This window comes from Ustilaginoidea virens, chromosome 4, assembly GCF_000687475.1.
Source record: "Ustilaginoidea virens chromosome 4, complete sequence".
NCBI classification, from domain to species: domain Eukaryota; kingdom Fungi; phylum Ascomycota; class Sordariomycetes; order Hypocreales; family Clavicipitaceae; genus Ustilaginoidea; species Ustilaginoidea virens.
This window is the reverse complement of record NC_057319.1, coordinates 5,381,594-5,405,204: the sequence shown is the minus strand read 5'-3', so window position 1 is coordinate 5,405,204 and position 23,611 is coordinate 5,381,594. Positions and strand designations below refer to the sequence as shown.

The following is a 23,611-nucleotide window of genomic DNA, read 5'->3' as shown; positions in this document are numbered from 1 at the left end:
GTCGTTTCATCTTCCGTTATCCACGGCAAGTATCGGAACAGAGGAGTTTGGACGCCGCTTTACGATCGCTACACCGTTGCCCAGAGATTCGAGCGTCCACGCCTGTCTCCGAGAGGAAAAAGAACCGGCTCTGTGTAATTTAGTTCTTCGGGTCGCTGTATTTTGCGCAGATCGTCTCTGTTACGCTGGTTTTGGCTCGTTGCACGATAACTGCTCCCGTGGGATTCACGATCAACGTACGTTGGCTACTACCCATCTGGATCTGATCCGTTGCTACCTTTGCCACATTATGTTTCTGACGCAGACTTTTGCAGGGCCTTTGTTTTCTCCCTTCCCGCGCTTCTCTTCGCCTCTTCAGATCCAAGCAATCAAAAAAAAAAAAAATGGCTGGTCCTGGCGGTGGTCCTCCTCGTCGCAGGTTAGTGACGCCCAATACTTTTTTTCTTGGAAGCGTGGACCAACGCTCGTGCTGACCGAACCTGTGAATAGCCATACCAAGTCTCGCAAGGGCTGTGAGACTTGCAAGAGACGTCACATTCGCTGTGATGAAAACTTTCCCCAATGGTAAGCCATGAATGAACCTGGGGCGCTTGATCCCTGCCCTGGTGACGCTCTTTGGGCATGACAAGAAAAGGCAAAACGCGCAATGCATCAGGGACAGTCGGACAGAATAGCAAACGCATTATTCTCGGCAACGTTGGAAAGTCGTTGGGCCGCTAATCCCTCTCTACCTATCCAGTCGTAACTGCACCAAACACAAGATCCGCTGCCCGTACAACGACGTACAGGTCCTCGACGCTGACCGCTCGACCACACCGGACAAGCCAGACCTCATGTGGACGCCTCAAGTTGAGGCAGCCATCGCGGAGTGGCAGTCTACGGGCGTCTTCCCGTTCCCGTCCTTGCAGGTCTACCCAGCTCCCATACCGCACCTGCACTCGGTCGAAGATTTGCGTCTCATCTACCACGTCGCCAACCTCTACCACCAGCTTTCCACCATTGACGCCAACAACTTTACGCTCTGGACCCGTCACATCCCTACGTAAGTGCTATGCATGATTTGCGAGAAAGCGAAAACACAAAAAAAAATGACGCGGGTCAAAGATAGGCTGACGTTTTGTTGTTGTTGTTCTAGTCTCCTCAGGATTGGTGCCACAACCCCCTATGTGATGCATGCTCTGCTCGCCTTTTCTGCCATGCACATTGCTTTCCTTACCGACTGCCCCTTGGTTGGCAGCATGGCTTTTGAGCATCGGGGCATCGCCCTCAGTGGGCTTCATGAGGCCATTGGTACTTTTTCTCGTGAGACTTCGGATGCCATCCTGGCTGCTTCTCTCGTCCTCTCCTGGCAAGCTACAGATTGGTGAGCACACCCAAGTCTTTGCTCTGCAACGAGCCGCCTTTGTGTGTTGTGTGTGAGATGTGAGCACAGCGGCTAATGACATGTGTGATAGGCGCAGCTGGACCCAGCTAATGCAGGGAACCTCGACAGTACGTAACTCGAGATATTGCCCATGTCACCATGTTTTTTTTTCTTCTTCCTTTTTCCCTTTTTTTTTTTTTTTCTTTGTAAAAAAGAAAAGTCATTTCCATGTTTATTGACATTGGGAATGGCAATGTGACTTGTTCATGTATTTTGAAGCAGCCAACCCCTGATGCAGCTTCCGTTCCTTGGTCCCCTCCCACCCCTTTGTCCCTTTCCCCTTTTGCCCTCTGCCTTTTCCCGCCCGTTGGACGGTTTGCTGACGTGTTGCCGGTTGCACGACAGGTTATTGACGCGATGGACGCATGGAAGCACGAGTCCCAGTTTGGCGACTTCATCGCCGAGAGCAGCACCTTTCCCACGGCACCTCCCTCTCCTGCACCCGATCACAGACCAACCCAGCCTCGGGATGAGGACATCCAGGCCTTCCAGCGCACCCTTGAACAGGTACAAAAGGTTGAATCGCACCTGAAGCACCACAAGGAGGAGACCACCCAGGTGCAGCACCTCGTTGGCTTCCTCAAGGGCTCTCGCAAGATCAGCCCCACGCTTTCCATTGCCCAGCAGTACGAGCGCCTGCAACCCTTGAGGACGTGGCTCTTCTGGATGCCTGTCGGGTACCTGCAGAACTTCCACGGGTCGGCCAACTCGCTCGTAGTCATTGCCCACCTGTACACAGTGGCCCTCCTCATGGAGCGCCTGTTTCCCGAGATTGGCGCGGCGTACTTTGGAAGTCTGAGCATCTCGCCCATTGAGGAAATCGCCCGGCGCCTCATGTCCATCAGCCTGGCGGGCGGCTCCGAGGGAGGTCTGCGGCGCGAGACGCCCCTCACCCTGATGGAGTACCCGATCAACGCGGTGGGCGATTTCCGCTCGCGCATGGGCTGGGTTCACCCTGAGCGGACGCGTTCCTTTCCGCAGTTTCACCCTCCCAACTTTCCAGTGCACCAGGGCAACAACGGCAGCGGCAGCGGCAGGAGCAACGGCGGCGGCAACGGCAACGGCAACGGCAGCAACGCGTCCATGACCCCGGTTTCCTCCTCGGCCTTCCTGCCCTTTGGAAGCCCTGCCTTTGGCTACAGCGCAGAGGGGATGCCCATGCTCAACAGCGCCGCCATTCCTGGCAGCCATTCGCACTCGGGCAGCCCGTCGATGCTGTCGTCTTCCTTTTCGAACCCGCAATACCTCAGCGTGCCGTCGCCCTCGTACACCGGAGCCTACAGCCCTACCTCGTCCACGTTTGAGGGGTCGGCGACGTACAGCGACACGGAAGAGTATGCGTCCTACGACTTGCAAGGAAGCCCCCCCGCCTATCTCGCCACTGGTCAGCCGTCGGTTTACCACGAAGCTCATAGCAGCTACGGCCTCGGGTTCGTGACTCCCCACCAGCCCGTGTGGATCTAGAAAAGACTCCCTTTGCATGCTCTCTCTTCCTGCGCACATCACGCTTTTTTTTTTTTTTTCTTTTTTTTCGTCGTTCGTCCCCCCTCCCCGCCCGCCTTCACACTGATTCGCGCGTGCACATGCACACGGCCTGGAGAGTCTTGCCGCGCCTCTTTGCCAGGGACACTGTTGGATTGACTCGTTTGTTCTTCTTTTCTACCAGGCTCTCGGTTTCTTCAAGCAACATGCTGGCGTATCCGTCTTTCCAGGACACAATGTATGCAGGAACTCGGCCGTGTGGCAACGGCGACCAGCTGGGATTGCTGCCCATGCCCGAGTCTCCCGTTCCTTTGCACGGTACGCGGCATGGCAAACATGGCCATACGGCGTCGGTGTCGTCAGACGCGCACTGCCCGTCGCCGTTGGCGCATTCGGCGCTGGTGCCTGATGGTGTCGCCCAGGCGAGGGATGCGAGCGAGGAGACAGCCCCGGGACACGGACCGAGGACGCAATGACCAGGGCACTCACTGACTTGCTTGGCGCCGCTTGACTTTTGGACCAACGGCAGGGCAATGGGTTACTCGGTTCGACTTTTGGATTGGAGCTGTTTTTGCATGTCGCTTGGCTCCGCTTTCCAATGACGAAAACACAAACATCAACAGCGCCAGCGTCACCTAGGTTGGACCTTGGATCCGGAGCTCTTTTTTCCGCACGTGGTTTTTTTTTTCTTTTCTTTTTTTTTTTTTTTTTTCGTCTCGTCTCCTCACCGTCGACGCACCTCGTTTTTGTCTGGACGCAAAAGACGCGCCATGTACATTTCCATTCCTTGCACACTCGCTAAAATCACCTTTCGTTCGCCGGGCCGGGCTGGCTGCGACAATCCCCCCCCCCCTTTCTGGCGGACCTGCACTCCTTTGAACCGAGTTGATCTCGGCGACAGTCCTTTTACGACGCCAACAAGGCGTCGATGCCCCCATCCCATCGACATAATACCTAATACTCGTTACTTGTCCACGATACCCGATGGCCAAACACCGCAAACGCTCGGTGAGAGAAACAGCTTTGATACCCCACTCAGCATTTACACTCCTTGCGATGGAGAACGGCCCTCGGCATTTGCACACTCCTTGTGATGGAGAACGGCACTCACCATTTGTACACTCCTTTTGATGGAAGAAAAAAAGATACCCGCTTAGCATTTACACTCCTTGTGATGGAAGAAAAAAAGATACCCGCTCAGCATTTACACTCCTTGCGATGGAAAAGCAAAAGATACCCACTTCAGCATTTGCACATTTACACGCTCCTTGTGATGGGAAAAAAAAAAAAAAAGAGATACCCAGCATTTATAGACACTCCTTGTGATGGAACACGCAAAAAGCACCGGATAGACATTTCACTCCTTACGGAAAGCATATACGATTTTAGCGAGACTGACATGGCGTCTGGGTTTACTGGCAGCATTGGCGTCTGCACGGCGCGGCTTGTAGAGCATGGAATGGAGTTGGGGCGTTTGGGTCTTGGTTGCGGTGACGCGTTTGCCTGATTTGAGCAAAGTTTGTCTGCCTCTGGCTGTGTCTGGCTGTGTCTGGCTGTGCCTGGCTGTGCCTGGCTGTGTCTGGCTGTGTCTGGCTGTGTCTGGCTGTGTCTGGCTGTGTCTGCGAGCATGGTTTGCGCATGGCTCTTTTTTGCTTGCCTCCATCTGCGCAGTACACTCTTGTCTGCACGCCTGTTTGCCTGTATATGCGCAGTTGCACTTTTTGTCTGCATGCCTTTTTGCCTGTATCTGCGCGGTACGTTTGTTTGGTGCCTGTCTTTTTTGCCTGTATATATCTGCGCCGCATGTTTTGCCTGCATGTCATGTCATTTTGTCCGTTTCCCTGCATCTGCGCCGCCGCATGTTCCGCCTGCATGTCTCGCCCTCTGCCTGCACCTGCGCAGCTTTGTTGTTCCGCCTGGCCTGCGTATCCGCGCAGCGCAGCACGCATTGTCCTGCGCCCCCCTCTGCAGCATCTTTTTTTGCATTTTGCCTCCCTGTACTTTGCCTTGCCTTGCCACCAATGTATGCAGCAGCACCCGTTTCGATTTGGACTTGCACAAGGAACGTCACTGCCGGAAGTTGTCTTGGTCTTGTATTTTGCCGTCTTGTATGTTTTTTTTATTTTGTTTTATTATTTTTTTTTGGGGGGTTTTGCGCGCACGGGGATGGTTTTTTTGCTCATCGGATAGTCAAGGTGACTTTGAATGGTGGTGGGCGCGGGGATGCACGCCGGGGCGGGGAAATACGCGACACGGCAAAAGGACCAAGTTTGGGGCTGCGGCCGTCTCGTGCGTTGCTGCGTGTTGATGTGTTGATGTGTGTGTGTCGCACCCGCTGATTTGCGTGGTCGGCGGAGAAGAAGGATGAACGCTCATCGCAGGTCCCGTCTCATCATGTAGCAAGCTGCAGACAATCTCTAAAGAAAGAAAGAAAGAACGAACGATCGATCGAACGAACGGAAACAAGGTGTAGGCCCCGCCGTCCCCCATCGTGTCAGGTTGTCCCATCCCATCCCATCCCGTCCAAAACAAAACGCGCCCAGTTCCAATGCTCGAAAAAAAGGAAAAAGGAAAAAAAAAAAAAAAAAAGGAAAAAGGAAATGGGAAATGCGAAAACTCCAGGCGCCGCGTGCAACCAACGCCCCGGGGCCGGCCGGCCAAATCCCTCCTACTGGATGCCGTTTCGGCGCGCTGCTCCGAGCTGGGGAGGGGGGGGGGGGGGGTGTTCCGAGAGGGAAGGAAAAGAGAGGGCAAACGACGACTGGTGCAGCCGGGAGGGGGAGGTGTGGCTGCCGCGTCGGTGGTACATATGCAAAAGACTGATTGATCCTCCCGTGCTATGCTGCTCTTGCGACTAAAAGAGAAATCCGGGCCAAGAAAACAGAAACATTTAGGCCAAAACAGAAACCAGGCCGACAGAAATCCGGGCTTAAAAAAAAAAAAAAAAAAAAAACAGAAACCCAGGCCAACAGAAATCCAGGCCGAAACAGAAACCCTGGCCAAACAGAAACCCAGGCCGACAGATACCCAGGCCGAAACAGAAACCCAGGCCAAGCAGAAATCAAGCCCAACAGAAACCAAGGCCAGCAGAAACCAAGGCCAACAGAAACCCGGGCCAGAAAAAAAAGCGAAACGAAACGCCCTTAGGAGTTGGCCGAGGATGCCGAGCCCACGCTGCCTCGCCGCTGCCCGTGTGCGTGCCCGTGCCCGTGCCCGCGCCCGCGCCCATGCTGCCCGGCACCGGCACCGGCACCGGCTCGGACCGCGTCGCTGTAGCTGGGGACCGGAGGATGCGGCGGCGTCTGCGGCGTCACCGTGGCAGACGAGTTGCCCCGGCTGCGCGTGCCGCTGGCCCGCATGAGAGGCGTGTCCTCGCCGTCCATGCTGCATCGTCGCCGGTCCTCGGAATCGGACGGGGTGGGGCTGGCATAGCCCGGCGGAGGGTTGGTCGCGTCCTCCAGGTGCAGATGCAGCGGGTTTTCGTCGTCGCCATGATGCTCTTGGTGCAGTTGCTGCTGCTGCTGCTGCTGCTGCTGTTGACCAAGGTGTTGGTGTTGTTCATGCTGGCTGGCGTCTCGGTTGCTGCCGCTGGCCTCGCCCTCGTCGTCGTTGGGCACCAGCTGGGCCAGAGAAATGTCGGTAGGGCTGCGGACAGGCCCGGGGCTCGTCGGCGGCAGCACCCGAAAGTTGCCGCTTCTCGTCCGCCCGTGCAGGCCGAGGCCGAAGCTGCTGCGCGGCCCGACGGTGTAGGGCGAGCCGCTGACCGACTGCCCGTGAGGTCGGCCCTGCCTCGACGTCATGCCGTCCTTTGTCCCAATCTCCAGCAGGATGCTGCCCTGCTCGGAGCCGTATGGCGGCGGCGGCGCCAGACTCCCCGTGACGGGGGCGAGACCCCATTTCTTGACGTTTGCCTCGATGAAGACAAAGCCCGACTGCCCCAGGTTGACGTGGACAATGGCGGGACCTCTGGCGCCGACGGCGGGGAAGAAGTTTTGCGACTTGAGCCCGTGGACTACCTCGTCGAACCGCTTGCCGTTGCGGGTGAAGAAGATGGCGCCGGTCCTTGGTCTGTATCCGACGCCGACGACGTCGCCTTGGACCAGTTTCGGGCCGTACGGCGTAGAGCTGAATGGCTGGTTGTAGTGGCGGGAACCGTCTGAGAAGTAGGCGACCGAGTATTTGTGGTAGCCTTGGGAACGGCCCAGAGTTAGGGAATATTTGCTTGCAGGGGGGTGGGGGGGGGCAGAAGAAGAAAAGTAAGGAAGAAAAGGAAAAAGGAAAAAAAAAAAAAGGGACAAAACCCACCAGGCAGTCGAAACAAGGGATACGGCTTGGTAGCCATCCCTATGCTCAAGAGTGTGCTGTCGGGCTTGTCGTAAATCTTGGCTTCCCAGTAGTAGACGTCATTCTGCTTCGGCACAGGCAGATTGCTCATGACGGTGCATTCAGAGTCAAAGAATTCAATCTCGGTGCGGGCCTCGACAAAGCAATTGGCAACTTCCAGCTCGGGCTCAAACTCCCAGGCCGAAATGCCTTTTTCCTGAATCGCGAGGTACTGCGAGAGGGAGATGTCTGTAGGCAGCGACTCCGGGGGGTTGGCCGTTACAAAAGCTGGGGGGAGACGCAACGGGGATTAGCTTTCCGGATGGAAACGGACCAAAAAAAACCGCCCAACGAGCACACTGCTGCTCTTCGGCTGGACAACTGCTCCGCCATTCGTTCGCGCACGTACCTTTTGCTCTGAGATATTCCGCCCGCGCCATATCATCCATGGTGTCCAGCGCCTCGGCCTCCTCCCTCGCAAAGGCCTCGTCGTCGTCATACTCGCCGGGTCGCCCGAGCCGGTCGAGGATGATCCGACCGGATCCCGCGCATCCCGCGCATCCCGACGCCCAAAAGATAAAGACAACCACGGCGATGAAGATGATGGACCCAAACGAGGAGACGAGGCCGACGATGACGCCGGTAAAGGCAGAAGAAGGAGGGTCCGCAGTCATGATGGAAACACGGGACGCGACCGCCAGGCCATCCAAACGCGACGCAAAAGACTCGAGCGAGCTTGGGGAAAAAAGACACGGCAGGTTGCTCTGCCCGCACGACAAGGACAGCGGCGGGAGGGGAGGGTCGAGCCGCTCGCGAAACAAAGGACGGGAATCCCGGGGCGCTCGGTAACGGGCCGCGACGGTGGGTGCAGAGACGTTAAGCTAGCTGGTGCCGCGATGGTGAAAAGTCGGGCGACGGGACGGTGCTGGCTGACGGGTCAGATCATCCGTCGTCGTCGTCGTCGTCGTCACGCAGCAATCGGCCGGCGGGTCTGGGGTCTGGATCATGCGATGTTGTGGAACGGAGGTTTCAGCCGCCCGCGTGGATTCGGTTCTCGGCCGGGAACGAGGCTCGAGGTTTGAGCGCCAGGAGAAGACGACGAAGCAAAGGCGGCCGGGAGGCGGGCGCGAGGGACGGGAGGGTTGCCGAGACGGAAGGAGAGCAGAGGTTTGGATGCGATGTCGGGGTTTTGTCAGCTGGGCGGATTGACGGGGTTGGGCTTCGGGGTTTGCCACAGCGGGCGCGGGTGGTTTGGTTGAGACGCAGGAGGGGTGCCAGCAAAGATGGGATGGGTGGAGGGAAGTGGACAAAGGATGAACGAAAAGAAGGAGGAAGGATGAAAGGATGGATGGATGGAGGGATGGAGGGATGGATGACGATGGACCGGCCAGGTTGGTGAGGGAAAGCGAGTCGTCGGACAGCGACGAGATAGATGCGAGGAGCACGAGGGCGGTGATTGGCGGGGTCCCGAGGGCGGGACGGGGACGAGGGCACTGGCTGGCTGGCAGCGGGCAGCGGGCAGCTGGCAGCTGGCAGCAGCCAACATTAGGGAGCGAGCGAGCGAGCGACCACGACCAGACCAGACACGACGACACGGGCCCTGGGCGACTGCTCGCTGCAGCGGGAGCGGGAATGCTGTGCTGTGCTGTGCTGTGCCGGCCTGGCCTGGCCTGCCTTCTTGGCTTCGGCTTGGCTTCAATGGCTTGGCTTGGGTTTGCCAAGGCAGGATAGATCATGGACGGCGGCAGTTTTGGGTTTGCGAGTTGCCAGTTGGCCTGCGCTGCGTGGCCCAAGGTCCCACAGGCCAGGCGGCCTGCGACCAGACCAGCGACCAGCTCCACCCGCAGCTGACGGCCAGACTGATACTGATATGTAGCAGAACCTGACGACTGCTGCCGACCCACCAGACCAGACATTGTCCATTTACTACAGAGTACTCCGTACGGGAGTACAGTACATGCATGCATGCAAGACCTGATGCTCAACACAAAGACCCTCGACATGCGCACGCAACGCAGCATCAACTCCATCCGCCATCATCATCCCCATCATTCCCGTTGTCCCCGTCATCCCCGTCATCCCCATCATCCCCACCATGCCTATCATCCCCGTCATCCCCGTCATCCCCGTCAGCCCCGTCATCCCCGGTGCCCCGCGCGCCGGGCCCTCCGCTCCTCCCGCTCCTGCTCCCTCAGCGCCCTCAGCTCCGGCCGCGGGTGATGATAGCTCTTGGTCCCCAGGTCGCTCCCCTCCAGCAGGCTCTCGCTGGCCGCGCTCTCCGACGCCCCCGGCCGGTCGTAGCTAAAGTCGCGACGAGCCGCGCGCCTCTCCTCCCGCGCCCGGCTGCGCGCCTCGGACCGCAGACGCTCCGACTCGCGCGCGGCGTTGCGGTCCGCCGTTGAGTACACCTTGCGGATCGCCCCCGCCTTCCTGGCCGCCGCCGCCGTCGTCGTCCCCGTCGTCCCCGTCGTCCCCGTCGTCCCCGTCGTCCCCGTCATCGCCGTCTGCCGGCTGGACAGCAGCTCGGACGACACGGTCGAGTCGGCCGGGTTGGTCGACCCGTCCCACTGCGACCCGTCCGCCTCCTTGTTGAGCCCGCCCACCCGGGCGGCCTTTTCGTGCCGGTAGCTGCGGAGCTGCTCCTCGGCTGCCTTCTCGGCCGCCTCGTCGCAGCCGCCGCCGTCCTCTGCCTGCGCCGCCGCCGCCGCCCTCGCCTTGTCGCCGCGGCGCTTGCGGCGCTCCCGCTCCCGCCGCTGCTGCTTGGCCCGGCGCTCCTCCCTGGCCGCCACGTCGCTCGCCCCCGCCGTGACGCCGCTCAGCGCCGTGCTCTCCGTCACCACGGTGGTGCCGTCGTCGTCGCCCTCGCCCTCGCCCTCGCCCCTACCCCTGCCCACGTCCTTGTACACGCTGCCGCCCCCGAGGTCCGTCGACGGCGTCGCCCCCGTCAGCACCGTCCCGTTGGGGCCCTTGCGCCGCAGCACCGTCGACTTGTACTCCTCCCAGTCGTTCTCCTTGAAGTGGAACCCGCCGTTCTTGGCCCAGAAGAAGAACCAGATGCCTGTCAAGACAAACGCCGCCCCGATCAGCGCGAACAGCACAAAGAAGCCGGCGTTGTTGATGTCGTGCGGGTCCAGCACCCCGTGCGAGGGGTCTCCCCTGGGCGGCGAGCCATGGTCCCGCGCGAGCAACCGGCCGGCCTCGGCCAGAGGGCCGCCGGGCGAGCCCAGCGTGCCGTCCGCGTCGGTGTTGCCGCCGGGCATCGTGCCCCGGAACGAGCGCGCCAGCGCAACAGCGGGAGCCATGGGTAGATGACCAGGTTTCCGACAATGGCTCGGGCTTTTGGGGGCTGATCTTTTTTTGTCTTTCTGTCTTTTTGTCGCTTTATCTTTTGTCTTTTGGTCTCCTGTCTTCTTGTCGCCTTTGTCTCTTTTGTCTCTTTTTTTTTCGTTTTTCTCTTTTTTTGGTGTGTGTGTGTCTCTGGGCGTCGAGGAATGCGGCAACTCGTCCTGGGCTTGAAGGAATGCGGTGCGGGATCGATCGTGCCTTTTCAGCCCGCAGTCGTGGACAGACGGTACCTCGGAACCACCGTCTTGCGTGCGTAGCAGCTAAAATGCCAGCAAGACCCTCTTGACGCAGACAGCCAGGCGTTCAACGCGTCGTGCTTGAAGTTTCGTTTGTGCAGCAGGGGGGACGGGGGGAAGGGCTGCGGTCGTTTGTTTGTTATCACTGTTCCCCGGGGAACGAGCGAATTGCCGTGGCTGGGTGGCTTGTGCTCGGCTCGGCACCTGCCAGCAGCTCGCCTCGTCTGCAGGCCGTGCGCCGTCGGCAAGCCGGAAGCGTGCTCGGGCGTGCAACAAGGCGAGGCGAGGCGGTGGAGCACCCATCATGACGCAACAAGTAAACAATGGCGGCTGGCCGGGCAACCCCCACTCATCGCCAGGCCAAAGGCCGCGCCGCGGAGGACAAGGTAAGTTGTCAGGGGCAGGGGGCTGGCTGATGAGGCGAAGCGGACGGTAAGGCAATCTATTTGGGTCTGCGCACAACGCTCCAAGCACGACGCTTCATAGCACAACGCTCCGTAAGCCTGCCGTCATCGTCATCCGTGCTCTCAAGCACAACCCTCGTTTTCGTTCTCGCACAAAGGGTCGCCATCTACTCCGTACTCCGTACCGTACAACAACAAGACACAAGACACCCCCCTTATTATTGCTTCTTGTCCCCCCCCCCCCCCCCCGCCCCCTCCTCTCGTATCACGCCAGACAAGCCCAGAACAGATGCATCTAGACTTTCTGACCCGCAAATCCGCGCGCCGTCCCACATACCGTAACCTGAAGCTCCTCGCCAAGCCTCCGACCCCCGGCCAAGACGGCTTCGTCGCAGCCCGACAGCCGCGTCAAAGGAAGAAGCACAAGGAAGAAAAAGTGCCAAAAGTAGATAGCTACCCAGTTGTTACAAAAACCGACGCTTAACGGGCCCTAGAGAGTGAGAGGGTGCGAACCCCCATTGCCCATACATTCTATATAGTTACGGTGGTATCGAGCGGATGAACAAAAAAAAAAAAAGAAGAACAAAAAAAGTTTTTGGCATGACGGTCCCTTTGCATGCGTCTTTGGAGGGCAGCGTGCTGCGTCTACGTCGGACGAGCTGCTCCAAGAGACAGACAGACGCTAGACGCAACAACATCCGGTCGGTGTGCAAGTCGGCGAAAAGATGAGATGAAAAGAGAAGATCGCAAAAGAAGCCGGTCGAGAGGAATATAATGGTGCGGGAAACAACGATGCCCGCGGCTGGGTTGACGAGGCACGCTTTATGGCTCGGCGCAAGCCCGCCGCCGACTGTGATTTTCTCAAGACGACAACATGTCTCACAGACAGTCGGGATCACATTTCGTGCGGTACGCATTCTGGGATTCGTTGCAGCAACCAAACATCCTCCCCAGAGTTTAGTATCCACGGCCAATGACACCGTGCGCGTGTGCATCTCTCCAAGGCTCGGCAGATAACAACTCGAAATAGAAAAAGGCGGAGAGCAGATTCTTCCGCTGGAAGCAATTTGGGGTATCAAGCTTTCTGATTGGCAATCATTGACATTTCGTAAAACGCGGGCGAGCATCACAAGTACATGGGATCCCTCCAACGCATGCCCCGAGTCAGGCATGAACAAATTCATCACCCACACTCCGACATCGAAACGAACGCGGTGGATGCGGTTCATACTTGGTTGTTGTGGCGAGACAAGAGAGTCGAGGGCATAAAGCAAGAAAGATGACGAGCGGAGAGAGGGGAGGGGGGAGATGGAAGATGAAGAAATGAAGAAAAGAAGAAAGAAGAGAGGAAAAGAAACCAGACTTGATAACGCTCGCTTGGGTAGGGTAGAGAAAAGACGGTTGGACGGTACATGGCAACAACCCGCGAAGCAGAAGGAAAAAAAAAAGGGAAAAAAACCAGGGCCGCTCAAGATGTCAAGATGTCAAGATGTCAAGTTGGTTTTTTTTTTATTTTTGCGAAAATTCCGCATTCAAGAAGCTTTGGTTCGTCGTTATAAATCGTCATCATAGTCGTAAGCATCTTTTGTCTCCCAACATGGCGCCTCATAAATATCCGCCATAGTCGTAAGGTGCGTGGCTCGGAGCGTAGCCTCGGCTTTGTGAATCCGACTGGCTTGCCGTACGCGGCCGATGAGGCAGAGCCTTGCGTTCCACCCGGCTACGCGAGTCTTCGAGCTGAGGGTAGATCATGCTGGCCTTGTCGCTGCCGGGACGAGAGCCACCAGGTGGGCCGCCGCCGCCGCCTGATGTTGTCACCGTGATTTCTCCACCTTCCTCGCACTCGATCTCGGCGCCGCGGACCCGAACCTTGGCACCGACGCCCGAGACTTTGATTGTCGTCAGGTCCTCGCTGTTGTACGAGGTCCTCGTGATGCCCGTTGCGTTGCTGCGCTTGTAGTCGCTGTCGTCGCGGCTGTTGCTGCTGCGGGTAGAGCGGCTGCTAACCACGGCACCTCGCTTGCTGGCCCTGAGCAAGGTTTCGGCAGTCAATGGCATCGACGGGCCGCCGCTGACTTGTTCTTGGTATTTGAGAGCGTCATCGTACTTTTGGTCGTCGAGACTCACCCCGCCGGAGGGCAGGGCGACGGAGCCGTAGACGGATGACCGCCGGCGCCGCGGGTTGGCCGGGACGACGTGGTAGTCGTGATGGTCGTACACGGTTGAATTCCGCCGCGAGCGAGGCACTATGGCGCGCTGGTGATCAAACGAGGCATTTGGAGAACTGTCGTGGAAGAGCTCCTGATCGCTTTGGGAATCGTCATCGTCGTACTCATGCTGATCGACAAACCCCACCGACCTCCTGTGAGCCGGCGGCGGGCGGGACTGGTTCTGCCGCGAAGGGGGACGCTGCAAGGTGGGTGGAGGGCAATACGGCGTGGAGGGCGGCAGCGCAGACTGCGGCCGCATGGGCATGCGATCAGGCGGTGGCATTCTTCTGCGGTCATCCTCCGCCCTGGTCAGCCTTGCTGGACGTCGGGTCACCGGCGGCATGGGAGCCGCGTCGTCTGAATAGTCGTCTTGGTGGAAGTAATCCAAGGGAGGCGGGGGCGCCCTATGGTATCCCATGGCAGAAGCTGGTCGAGATTCGAACCGCTGTCTCAGATGGCTGCTGTGCGAGTACGGGCTTGCCGCAACGCCACCGTCAAAGAAGCCCGGCGCTGGGCCAACGGGGGAAGGCGGCGGAGGGGCGGCGAAGCCTCCAGGGGATGCTCCAGGGCGACCTTGCCACAGTGGAGGAGGCGGAAAGGTGCCAACGGCAAACGGTGCTGCGTTTTGAACGGGCGGGTACAGTGGAGGAGCGTTGGTCCAGCGTCTCGGGGGCTGGCCCGCATAGTAGCTAGCTGGTCGTGTCTGGGCTCTTGGGCGATTTCCAGAGATGGCCGGCTGGATGCCGTAGCTGGCAGGATCGTCAACCTGGCCCCGTTGGTACGATTGCCGAACCACCGGCTGCGCGCTGGGTTGCTTGGCGGACGCGGGGCGTTGCTTCCTCATGGGCCGGGATTCTCGCTCTTTGGCGGCCGCCGAGGAAGCCTTTCTATCTTGTTCCTCCTCCCTCACTCTCCGCTCTCTTCTTTGTCGCTCGCGGTCCCGAGCCCTCTGCTCCGGATCCCCACAGTCCTTGTCGGAGGGGAGCCTCGACGACGACTTCTTTTTTGGACGGGAGGACGGGCGGGAATCCGGGTAGCTGATACGGGCAGACGACGAAGAGCTCGCCACGAGTCGTCTCTCCGAGCGGGATTTGCTGGTGTTGGCTTTGGAAGGGCTCATGGGTGCTTCGGATGTGGCATACTTGCGGGTGCCGGGCTTGCCATTGAGAGAGCTGCCCGAGTCGTCATCGGCATCCTCGACATGAGCTATACGCAGCAGACTTCTTGAGCTCGATGACATGATGACCGACGGTTGGTGATGCGGGATGAATGCCTGGAGTTCCTCAGGCGAGGCTTGCTGGTATTGGGGACCAACTCTCCGATGCGCAGGGAGGAGGGGAAAAAAACAGTTGCACTCGCAGGCAGGGGGGGGATAACTCATAAATAAAGGGAGGGGCACCTGATCCGCCTTCTGCCCCTGCGCAGTTTTTTTTTTTTTTTTTATCGGGTGTTTTTTTTTTTTTTTATTCTTATTACCGTTCTTGCGTTGGGCGGTGGGCACTGGGCAGTATCCGTAGATTGGAGTGGGGACCTTAGGACGGACCTTGGGACGGACCTTGGGGAGCTTTTCCTTCCCTGCAGCCAGCGCGCCTGGGCTGCTACAGGGCCCCAGCGGGCTGCCCTTCACAAGTCCGTCCGGGAGCGAGGGAGGTCCCGTCTGGTAGTTGGACCCGCGCGCGTGTGGGGGAAAGTTGACGCTTGCCACATGCAAGCTTCAAGAGTAGTTAGCCAAGGCCTGGGCGCAGCTTTTGGCGAGCTGTGGGTGACCCGCAAGGCAAGGGCCCAAAGGAGACCCCAAAGCTGGCCCCAAAGCTGGCCCCAAAGCTGGCCCCAAATTATTGACGGTTTGTTGCACCCCGTCCCCTGAGAGGGGCGAATGAGCAAGTCGAACGAGCAAGCTAGATGGCTGCTCTTTCAAGCCGGTGCGGGTGTTGAGTAAAGGTAGAGGGGACAGAGGGCCAAGAGAAGTATGGTTTCCGATTGATGACTGTGATCTGTTTTTCTACCTTGTTTGGCATGGCCGCATGGGGTATTTCCAGGTGTACGGGAGTCGGAGATCTGAGAGTCGGGGATCTGGGAGTCTGGGATCTGGGAGTTTGGGATCTGGGAATCTGGGATCTGGGTCTGGGTGTAGGGGAGAACTCTGCCCTGGGTGAAACAGGCAAGCCCTGTCCCGTAGTGTTGGTGATGGACGGCAGCTTTTTTTTTTTTTTTTTTCATCAGGCGTTGGCACACGCTGCGCTTTAATAACATTACCGTCCCAGTCCAACCAGCAACGAATCCAACTGCCGAATGAGCGGGCGGCCGACGACAAGGAGGCCAGCACAAGAGGCTAACCCCAATCACGCTCATCAGAGCCCAGAGGGGATAAGGACCAGAGGGTCGTGGACTCGTCGGTGTCAAGGGAGTGCACAGAGTATGCCACCGGGGTGGCACTGCGTGCATAATACCTCAGCCTACCCCGAGCCCCGTGCTCCGTGCTCCGTACAATGTACAATGCTTGGGAGGCGCTTCCCACTGCAATATGTCCCGTCCGAGAGCAAAAGGCCGACATTTCCTTTCCACCGACTGACTGTCCGTCTTCCAGGAGGTCGAAAGGAGGGGGGTGCACCAGACCACGGAACATGGGCCTTGAGCATGGAGCGAGCATTCAGCGAGCATTGAGCACTCGGCACTTAGCATCGGGCATTGCGGGACGAGGGATCGAGGAGTGCTTGCCAACGCAGCAGGTGGCGCTTCTTTGACGAGGAGAGGTTGGCAAGCTTCTAGAAGTTGCCGTTGCCATTGCCGTTGCCGTTGCCATCCACCTCGGGCGTTGATCAGGAAGTGGTCAATCCCCGAAGCAGATGACTTGGTCCTACCAGACCCTCTCGTACCCATCAGTGTCTGGCAAAGCAAGGTAGTGAGTGTGCGGTCGTGGTGCGGTCGTGGTGCGGTTGTTGTGCAGCCGTTGTGCGGCCGTTGTGCGGTTGAGGCTTTGGGCACAAAGGTCGGACTCTGTCATCAGTACAGTACGGACAACAGGTCTGAGCTGCAAGACTGGCATTCTGAGTCAGACCTTTGTTGAGGTGTCGCGGTGCGGTGCGGTGCGGTGCGGTGCGGTGCGGTGCGCCTTCCCTTACCGTAGTTGACAGTACTTGAGCCTTGGGGCAGCAAATGGCAAGTGCAACCTTGAGCCTTACTTGTGCATGTCTTGACAAACCCCTTGTCGGTCCGCTTATCTGGAGACGCAAAGTTACATGGGCCCCGCCAGCATGGGTCAAGATTCGACCCGACCGACCGACGGTCGACAACCGACGTCGTCTGAGCTGGCAGAGCCTCAGTCTCGCGCTGCACCCATCCGAGAACTCCTGCTTCGTTTTATTCCTTGCTCTCTCTGTCTTTATCTTCTTCTTCTTCTTCTTCTTCTTCTTCTTCTTCTTCTTCTTCTTCTTCTTCTTCTTCTTCTTCTTCTTCTTTTTTTCCTTGTTGAATTGTTCCTTTTTTTTTTTTATTTCCCCCTTCTTTCCCTTCTTTCCCCTTCGGCGCTAGCATGCCCAGGTTTCAGATTACGTGTATGTATGTATCATGTCGCCTCTCGCCCAGCTGGCTTGGCTGCTCGAGTCCTCCCCGAAGCAAGACGGCCCAACTGTGGATCAGCCAATGCAGAACAAATCCACTGTCTTTTGCCATCCGGCACAGCAGCTTACCCGCCTGGCCCGTGGGTGACTGACTATGCTGTATGTATTTTTGCACGCTTTTTGCCGGAAATGCGTGCGTCCTAGCTCCGAGGCTGAAAGCTTGAAGAGTCATTTCGCAGGGCAGGGACCATGCGAGCCTCGCCATCAGCGAGTCAAAACAGCAGGCAAGGCAGCTGTGGGCTTAACCCAAAGCCCCTTGAGGGCAAAGTGTCAGGGGAGCTTGCCAGCTGGCAGCTGGTACAAGGTACCTACCTTGTAACATGGCAGCATGTATCCTGCTGCACCACTTGGCCGTCAACTACATACAACCCAGCCGCCTCGCCACCTCACCACCTCACCACCTCACCACCTCACCACCTCACCACCTCACCACCTCACCCATCGAAAGCCCAAAGACAAACCAAACCAAAAAAGAAAACTAAAAAATAAAAAAGGTCATCCGACTTGGACTTGCAGCCGACACTTGTCTGCAGCATTCTCGGCTCTCCGTTGGCCGAGAGCCCCCTGCCCGCCCGCCCTTGCGTTCTCCTTGACTCGGTCCGCCTCCCTCCAGTGGGTATGGGAATGCGACGTTGCCCTTCTGCCCAACAAAGCTCCCAGCCCAGAAAAGGTACCTTGCCTTTGGCCATAGCCAGGTGGCGAAATTGGGTACCAACCAGACAAATATGATATGCCAGCCTTCAAAACAATTCCCCGTTTCAAAACGGCCGCGCGACTCGGATAGGAAAAAAAGGCGGGCAAAGGAGTCAATGATTTCAAAAATCGAGCCAAGCACCGTCTTTTTCAGAATCAGGTCCCCGACTGGTTGGGATTCGGAACTCCTGTCGACAGGGTTGGCAAGGACAGAATGCGTCAAACCAAACCCAGAGACCTCATCGTCACGATCAAATCACAGCCAATCGTGGATGGCCATGTTCATGCAAGCCCTGCCCTCTGTCGCAGACTCCACAGGTCATCTCCTCCGACTGTCCCGCATAACCGACCCGTTTCGTTGGCTAGGCGGAGTCGACACCGTGCATTTGCCGGTTTGCCCATCTTGGCCTCCACATTCGCCAGCGCCATCGGGGATGCTGTCGTGTAGTAAGGATCGACAAGTCGTCGGCCAGAAGCAACATCTTGAGCTTCCTTGTGGATGAGCTGCATCTTTCGATCTATTCACCCGGCTGCTCGGATGTCTCGCATTCCCCGGCTGCTCGAGTAGCCGTGAGTTGGCCTTGGCACAGGAGTGACGGGTCCGTCAAGGGGCTCGCGCTCCTGCATCCAAGTCCAGACTTGTTTTCCATGTTGCCTTCCGCCACAGGCTCTCTCGGCATCTCTACTGAAATTAAAGCCTGCTTCATAGCCTCACCAGTTATCCCGGGCTCAACCACCACAGCGCAACCAAGCATCTCCCATGCCGTTCACCTCGGTCAAGAGAACCAAACTCTACCCAGCCAATTGCGCGTAGCTGGGTCCAGGTGTGCAACTGACTTGGCGTGACTCGGGTCACCACGTCAAAGCTCTGATTAGCCGAAATGGACAATGCTCATGTTCAACGAAGCTTTGAATGCTTTGAATGCTTTGCATCATCAATCTCGTGCATCGTCCGTCCATCCGAGTGCTCCAGCCTCCAACGGCCCTAGTGGTGTCCCGGCTCAAGGCTGGTTCCTTGGCACAATCTGGGCTGCTTCTTACTTGATCCACCGTGTATGTGTTCAGTTGGTGTAGATCCATCACAGGACGTTCCGGCAACGCGGAGCCTCCGACGTCGCTACCATGAAGAACTGCATGCTCAACCTTTGAGGTCTGCTACCTCACCCTCGATGGGCCGTGCAGTGCGTAGCAGTGCGCCACCGCAACCTCAACAGCTTGCTACTACCCGTACGTCGCACAGCGCACGTCTTGTGGGGAGCTGCTCTCCGTGCGGAGAATGCAGAGGTCAAATTCGGTCTGGACATGGCCTCTGATTGGGCAGCGCTCGCGTCAACCCGCATACGTTGACGACAGCGGACGTACAGAGTGCGTCGTGGCCCTCTGACATGTCCCGGTCGAAGGATTTGTCTGCCGGTGTTGGGGGCGGTATCAAGTTGCATAACTCGGACACCGAGGTCATGCGGCGACAAAACTCTCCCCACGTGCGCTTCTGTCGATATGTATTTCATCAGCTTTGCAAGGTCTGATGATTCGTGCCCATAGCAACTCGTCCATCAGTCTGCTCCGCAGCTGGGTCACACGGGCCAAGGCCACCCGTAGCCGTTCAAACGGCAGATACAAGAGAGTTCTGTTCCAAGGATGATGGGCTGGGCCGTGCCGTTGCCGTTGCCGTTGCCGTTGCCGCTGCCGACATGTACCGTCTACCGCTGCTCTCCGTACGGGCCTATTGGGGGAAGCGAGGTTGTAGCGTTTCAAAAAGAAGCGACAAGGCCATGTCGATTGATGCCCAAATGCAGCGCGGATGCCTTTGCGAACGACCGCCCCCTGAATCTTGGGAAACCAGAAGACGGCTCACTGTCGCCAGCTTTTCCCGTGTGCGCTGCGTCGTGGTGGTGGTGGTGGTCTTGCCGCAGAAGCGAGACTGCGTATGCTCCGGCGGGAAAGTCTGACAAAGCCCTCGAGAGTTCGCCTCTGTACACCGCTTGTTCGGCGAGCGAGGATGGCACGGCGCGATACGTTGCCTGTGTCGATGGGCTGCATCCATTCTTCGCAGCTGCGTCTTTGACGTGGCGACGTGGTGGCGACACGGGAGAGAATGCAGCTGGCCAGGGGGAGGGGGGGGGGGGAGACGTGGAGCGGCCGCAGAAGCAGGGGAGACTGAAGACGGGGGGAAAAAATAAAAATAGAAATAGAAATAGAAATAGAAATAGAAATAGAAAAGTCGACGGTGAGCTTATTGGGCCAAGTCGCGCAGTTGCTGTGACGGGCTGCTTTCGCTCGAGCATTTGGTCACGCATGGGATTAACGGTTGGCCGGTTTGGGCCGCTCTGGCTCCCCATTGTTTTTGCCTCCTTTTCCCTGGATACATGATGTTATGCTATGCATGCTGCTGCGGCACAGAAAATAAAGGGTCCTAATCTCAACAAGGGCATAACGAGGGTTTCCATCACAGCACGAAATGCCTCGTGTCCGCGCGGCCTTATGCCCCGGAGACTCGGATACTTTTTCCTGAATCGCAGCGCAGTCACCATGCCTAGAATCCGTTCGTTCTTTTTTCATCTCCCCTTGAAGTATAGATGCACATGTGAGCTAAAAGGAGGCAAAATGTACCTAGGCAACTGGCACCGAGTTTCCCCCTTTGCTCAACAAGCGCGCGGGTCGTCATTCATCAGAACGAAACCGACCTACAGGCGCAGCCGCATGTCAGCCACGACGGGCCGGTGGTCCGAGAAGCGGACCTGGTCGTCGAAGCTGTTGGGCAGGACGGCGTAGGCGTCCACGTCGAGGCTGCCCGGGTCGTCGCGGACGAAGACAAAGTCCAGCCGCTGGGGGAACTCGTCGGGCTCGCCGAAGCTCGTGTAGGTGACGTGGTTGCCGAGGTGGCCGCGGGGCCCGGCCAGGGCGGCGACGTCGCGCAGGCCGGAGCCCGGGGCCGTCATGACGCGGTAGGCGTCCCCGTCGGGCCGGCTGTTGAAGTCGCCGGCGACGAGGACGGGGACGGGGTCGGGGGCGTCGGGGGCGCCGGGGTCGGGGTCGGGGCGGCCCCACTCGGCGGCCAGGCGGAGCAGCAAGTCGGCGCTGCGGCGGCGGGCCTCGGCGCCCCGGTGGTCGAGGTGGGTGCTCATGACGACGACGCGGGCGCCCGAGGCGCGGTGGCGGAAGCGGCCGACGGTGACGACGCGGTTGAGCGCGGCGTCCCAGCCGCGCGAGGGGCGGTCGGGCGTCTCGCTGAGCCACAGGGTGCGGGAGGCGTCGCAGGCCCAGGCGTCGGCGCGGAACAGGATGGGCGAGAGCTCGCCGTCGCGGGGGCCGGCGCCGCGGCCGCGGCCGACGTGGGCCCACGGCTCGCCCAGCTGCGCCTGCAGGTCGAGCAGCTGGGCGTGCAGGACCTCCTGGAGGCAGAGGAAGGGGGCGGGCTGGTGGCCGGCGGCCAGGAAGCGCAGCTGGGCGGCGAGGCGGGGGCAGCGCGCCGGCCACGGCTGCTCGGCGGGGGCGCGCTGGTGCTCGTCGGCCGCGTAGCGGATGTTGAGGCTGACCAGGCGGAGGGGGAGGGAGGCGGGCCCGGGGGGGGGAGGGAGCGGATGGCCATGGGGGTGTTTGTGCGTGTTTTGCTTGGCTGCTTGGCTGGGGGGGGGGTTGGTTTTGTTGGTGCGGAGGGAGCGGAGGAGGGGGCTGGCGAGGAGGAGGAGGAGGAGGATGGATGAAGGGGCACGACGCAGCTACGAAAAGCTAGCTCCAGTCTTGTAGGGAACGGCAGGGGCCATTCTCACAGGGCGCCGAGCAAATCTACAAGTTATGACGCAACGCCGTCTATGACGTTCAACAGCCGACGAGGCGGGACGGGACGTATCAACAAAGCAGGGGTTCTTGGTTGTTACTTGCTTGCATTGTACGGAGAACGGAGTGCTGTGGGACGGGAAAGCCACCAACGGCGAGGCCATACAGGCACAGCGCTCAAATGGCTGGAAAACGCATATTGGACCGATTCACAAAAGGGCCATCTGTATGAGAAACGGAGGCCCTGTGAGTACCACCGGTATCCTTCAACTGGACCTGGCGTCTGGCGATGGTGGCTGGTAGCTGCTATCTGATGCCTGATATATATATATATATATATATATATAACGTCTATAAAATGTATGTGGCGGGTCGCGGCCATGGTGCAGGGTAAGCTGCCTCGCGTCGCATCGCATCGCATCGCGTCCCGAGGCAGCCAGCAAACGCCATGAAACAGGAAGCCCAGAGCAGCGACAAGCGACCATCCAGGCCGGCTGCCCCCCGCCCAAGACGAAGGCTGTTTTTTTGCGCGGGTTTTCGTGGCGGATTCAGCTGGGCTCCCGAGCAAGCGCGGCGTCGGCGCCCCCCCCCCCCCCCCCCCCCCCCCCCCGAAACAGACGCCTGTGCGCGGGTTTCACGGCCGCGCCGAGGTGTTTCGGCACGACGCCACCGTTTCCCGTTTCCGTCGGTCGTCTCGTCCCAGCGTTCTTTGTTCCTGTACTCCGTATCCGTACTCCGTACCTGGCAAGGCGCGGGCGTCGCCGGGGTGCGTGCGAGACTCGGGGGGCCAGCGTGGCACAGCGCAGCAGAACACGCGCCGTCGTCAGAAAGCGAAGAGCAGGAGAAGGAAGAAGACGAGGAAGACGACGACGACGACGACGACGACGACGCAGAGCTGGCTGCCCGCACGGGTGTTGCAACATGCTGCAGAGGGCACCCAGCCTCCCTGAGCGTTGCCCGCGTGACGAGCCACCCAGCAACCCGCATTCCTCGGCGCTCCTCCAGCCACCGACCGACCGGGACGCGAATGCCCCCCCCCGATGCAGCTGGCTTTCGTCCGATGCTTGCAGCGCGGCGTGTGACCGGGACGCCCGGGAAAAAGAGGGCAAAGAGAGGGATACTAGAAAACCCCCATGGTCAAGTCAAGTTTGTCGACAAATCCTGGCTTTGCCCACGAGTTGGCCCGGCTCACGAGACGACCCAGGGCGGGGGGGGGGGGATGGGTGTGGTTGGTGATTGATTGGCGGGCGGGCGGGCGGGCAGCTTGCAGCTGGTGGCTGGTGCGTGCGCAGCTGGACACGACGTTAATGTCTGTCTGGGTGTGGCAGCCGCGGACGGACTGATCGTTTCAATCAAATGTTATCTGCGCGGCGGGCTCCCTCCTGCGCTAGCGGTCGTCACGCCGGCCTCTTTTTTCCAATGGTCTTATCAACGGACCAGACCCAGACAGACTGAGACCGCACAGTGACTCACTGGGAAGACGATGGATGGGGGGGGGGGGGGGGGGGCAGCCGTCAATCTGCCTTGGACTGCCACCTCCAGCCGACACCCCCAAAACAACCCAGTTGACAGTATTGATACGTTCATCGACCCAACTTGCACCAAGTTTGCCGCAGGCTGGCGTGAATGGCTGCTTCACGTGGGCCCCCCCCAGGTGCGGCTGCCGCTCGCGCTCCTGATCATCCCCCCCCCCCCCCCCCAGCCAACCAACGAACCAGCCCCGACCGCCGAGCAAAGCAGGGCGTTCCGGAAACCAGAAACCAAGCAGGTGCGTGGTGCCGAGCCCGACAATGGCCGGGGGTGGGTTCGTGCGGCGGGAACTGATGGGCGGAGTCGTTTCGTGACCGGGGGTGGCTGAGGCGGGCTGCAACATGGAATGTCTGGTGGCCTCGCCGCCGCCGCCTGGGGGTTCTTGGCCCGGGCGAGGCTGGGGCTATATATACACACGCTGCGCTGGCATATATATATGTGTATATGCTGCCTGCCTGCCCTCTTGCGCCCCGGGTCGTGCCATCCGGACGCGTCGTCTTCGTTCTCCCACCCACCGGCTTTCGTTCTTCAGAGTCGGGATCCTCGCCCTTGCCAGCTGGGCGGTTTT

The 23,611-nt window shown here is 59.1% G+C and overlaps 7 protein-coding genes across 7 annotated transcripts; 3 read left to right on the top strand and 4 right to left on the bottom strand.

Annotated features, from left to right (window-relative positions):
• Positions 1-383: 383 nt before the first annotated feature.
• On the top strand, positions 384-3,381 carry UV8b_05953 (uncharacterized protein; the record flags this gene model as incomplete). The annotated part of the gene is made up of 7 exons (XM_043143450.1): positions 384-418; positions 490-564; positions 740-1,042; positions 1,136-1,363; positions 1,455-1,491; positions 1,769-2,853; positions 3,090-3,381. 7 exons carry the CDS (start codon positions 384-386, stop codon positions 3,379-3,381), a joined length of 2,055 nt encoding a protein of 684 aa, XP_042999383.1.
• A 294-nt stretch (positions 3,382-3,675) lies between these two features.
• UV8b_05952 (uncharacterized protein) lies at positions 3,676-4,412 on the top strand (the record flags this gene model as incomplete). The annotated part of the gene is made up of 2 exons (XM_043143449.1): positions 3,676-3,995; positions 4,043-4,412. 2 exons carry the CDS (start codon positions 3,676-3,678, stop codon positions 4,410-4,412), a joined length of 690 nt encoding a protein of 229 aa, XP_042999382.1.
• A 1,636-nt stretch (positions 4,413-6,048) lies between these two features.
• On the bottom strand, positions 6,049-7,902 carry UV8b_05951 (uncharacterized protein; the record flags this gene model as incomplete). The annotated part of the gene is made up of 3 exons (XM_043143448.1): positions 6,049-7,094; positions 7,211-7,516; positions 7,638-7,902. The coding sequence occupies 3 exons, from the start codon at positions 7,900-7,902 to the stop codon at positions 6,049-6,051; spliced, it is 1,617 nt and encodes a 538-aa protein (XP_042999381.1).
• Positions 7,903-8,572: 670 nt separating this feature from the next.
• On the top strand, positions 8,573-8,959 carry UV8b_05950 (uncharacterized protein; the record flags this gene model as incomplete). The annotated part of the gene is made up of 1 exon (XM_043143447.1): positions 8,573-8,959. The coding sequence occupies one exon, from the start codon at positions 8,573-8,575 to the stop codon at positions 8,957-8,959; it is 387 nt and encodes a 128-aa protein (XP_042999380.1).
• A 407-nt stretch (positions 8,960-9,366) lies between these two features.
• On the bottom strand, positions 9,367-10,530 carry UV8b_05949 (uncharacterized protein; the record flags this gene model as incomplete). The annotated part of the gene is made up of 1 exon (XM_043143446.1): positions 9,367-10,530. One exon carries the CDS (start codon positions 10,528-10,530, stop codon positions 9,367-9,369), a length of 1,164 nt encoding a protein of 387 aa, XP_042999379.1.
• Positions 10,531-12,818: 2,288 nt separating this feature from the next.
• UV8b_05948 (uncharacterized protein) lies at positions 12,819-14,663 on the bottom strand (the record flags this gene model as incomplete). The annotated part of the gene is made up of 1 exon (XM_043143445.1): positions 12,819-14,663. One exon carries the CDS (start codon positions 14,661-14,663, stop codon positions 12,819-12,821), a length of 1,845 nt encoding a protein of 614 aa, XP_042999378.1.
• Positions 14,664-20,420: 5,757 nt separating this feature from the next.
• UV8b_05947 (uncharacterized protein) lies at positions 20,421-21,500 on the bottom strand (the record flags this gene model as incomplete). Its single annotated transcript, XM_043143444.1, has 2 exons — positions 20,421-21,267; positions 21,460-21,500. 2 exons carry the CDS (start codon positions 21,498-21,500, stop codon positions 20,421-20,423), a joined length of 888 nt encoding a protein of 295 aa, XP_042999377.1.
• Positions 21,501-23,611: the final 2,111 nt, after the last annotated feature.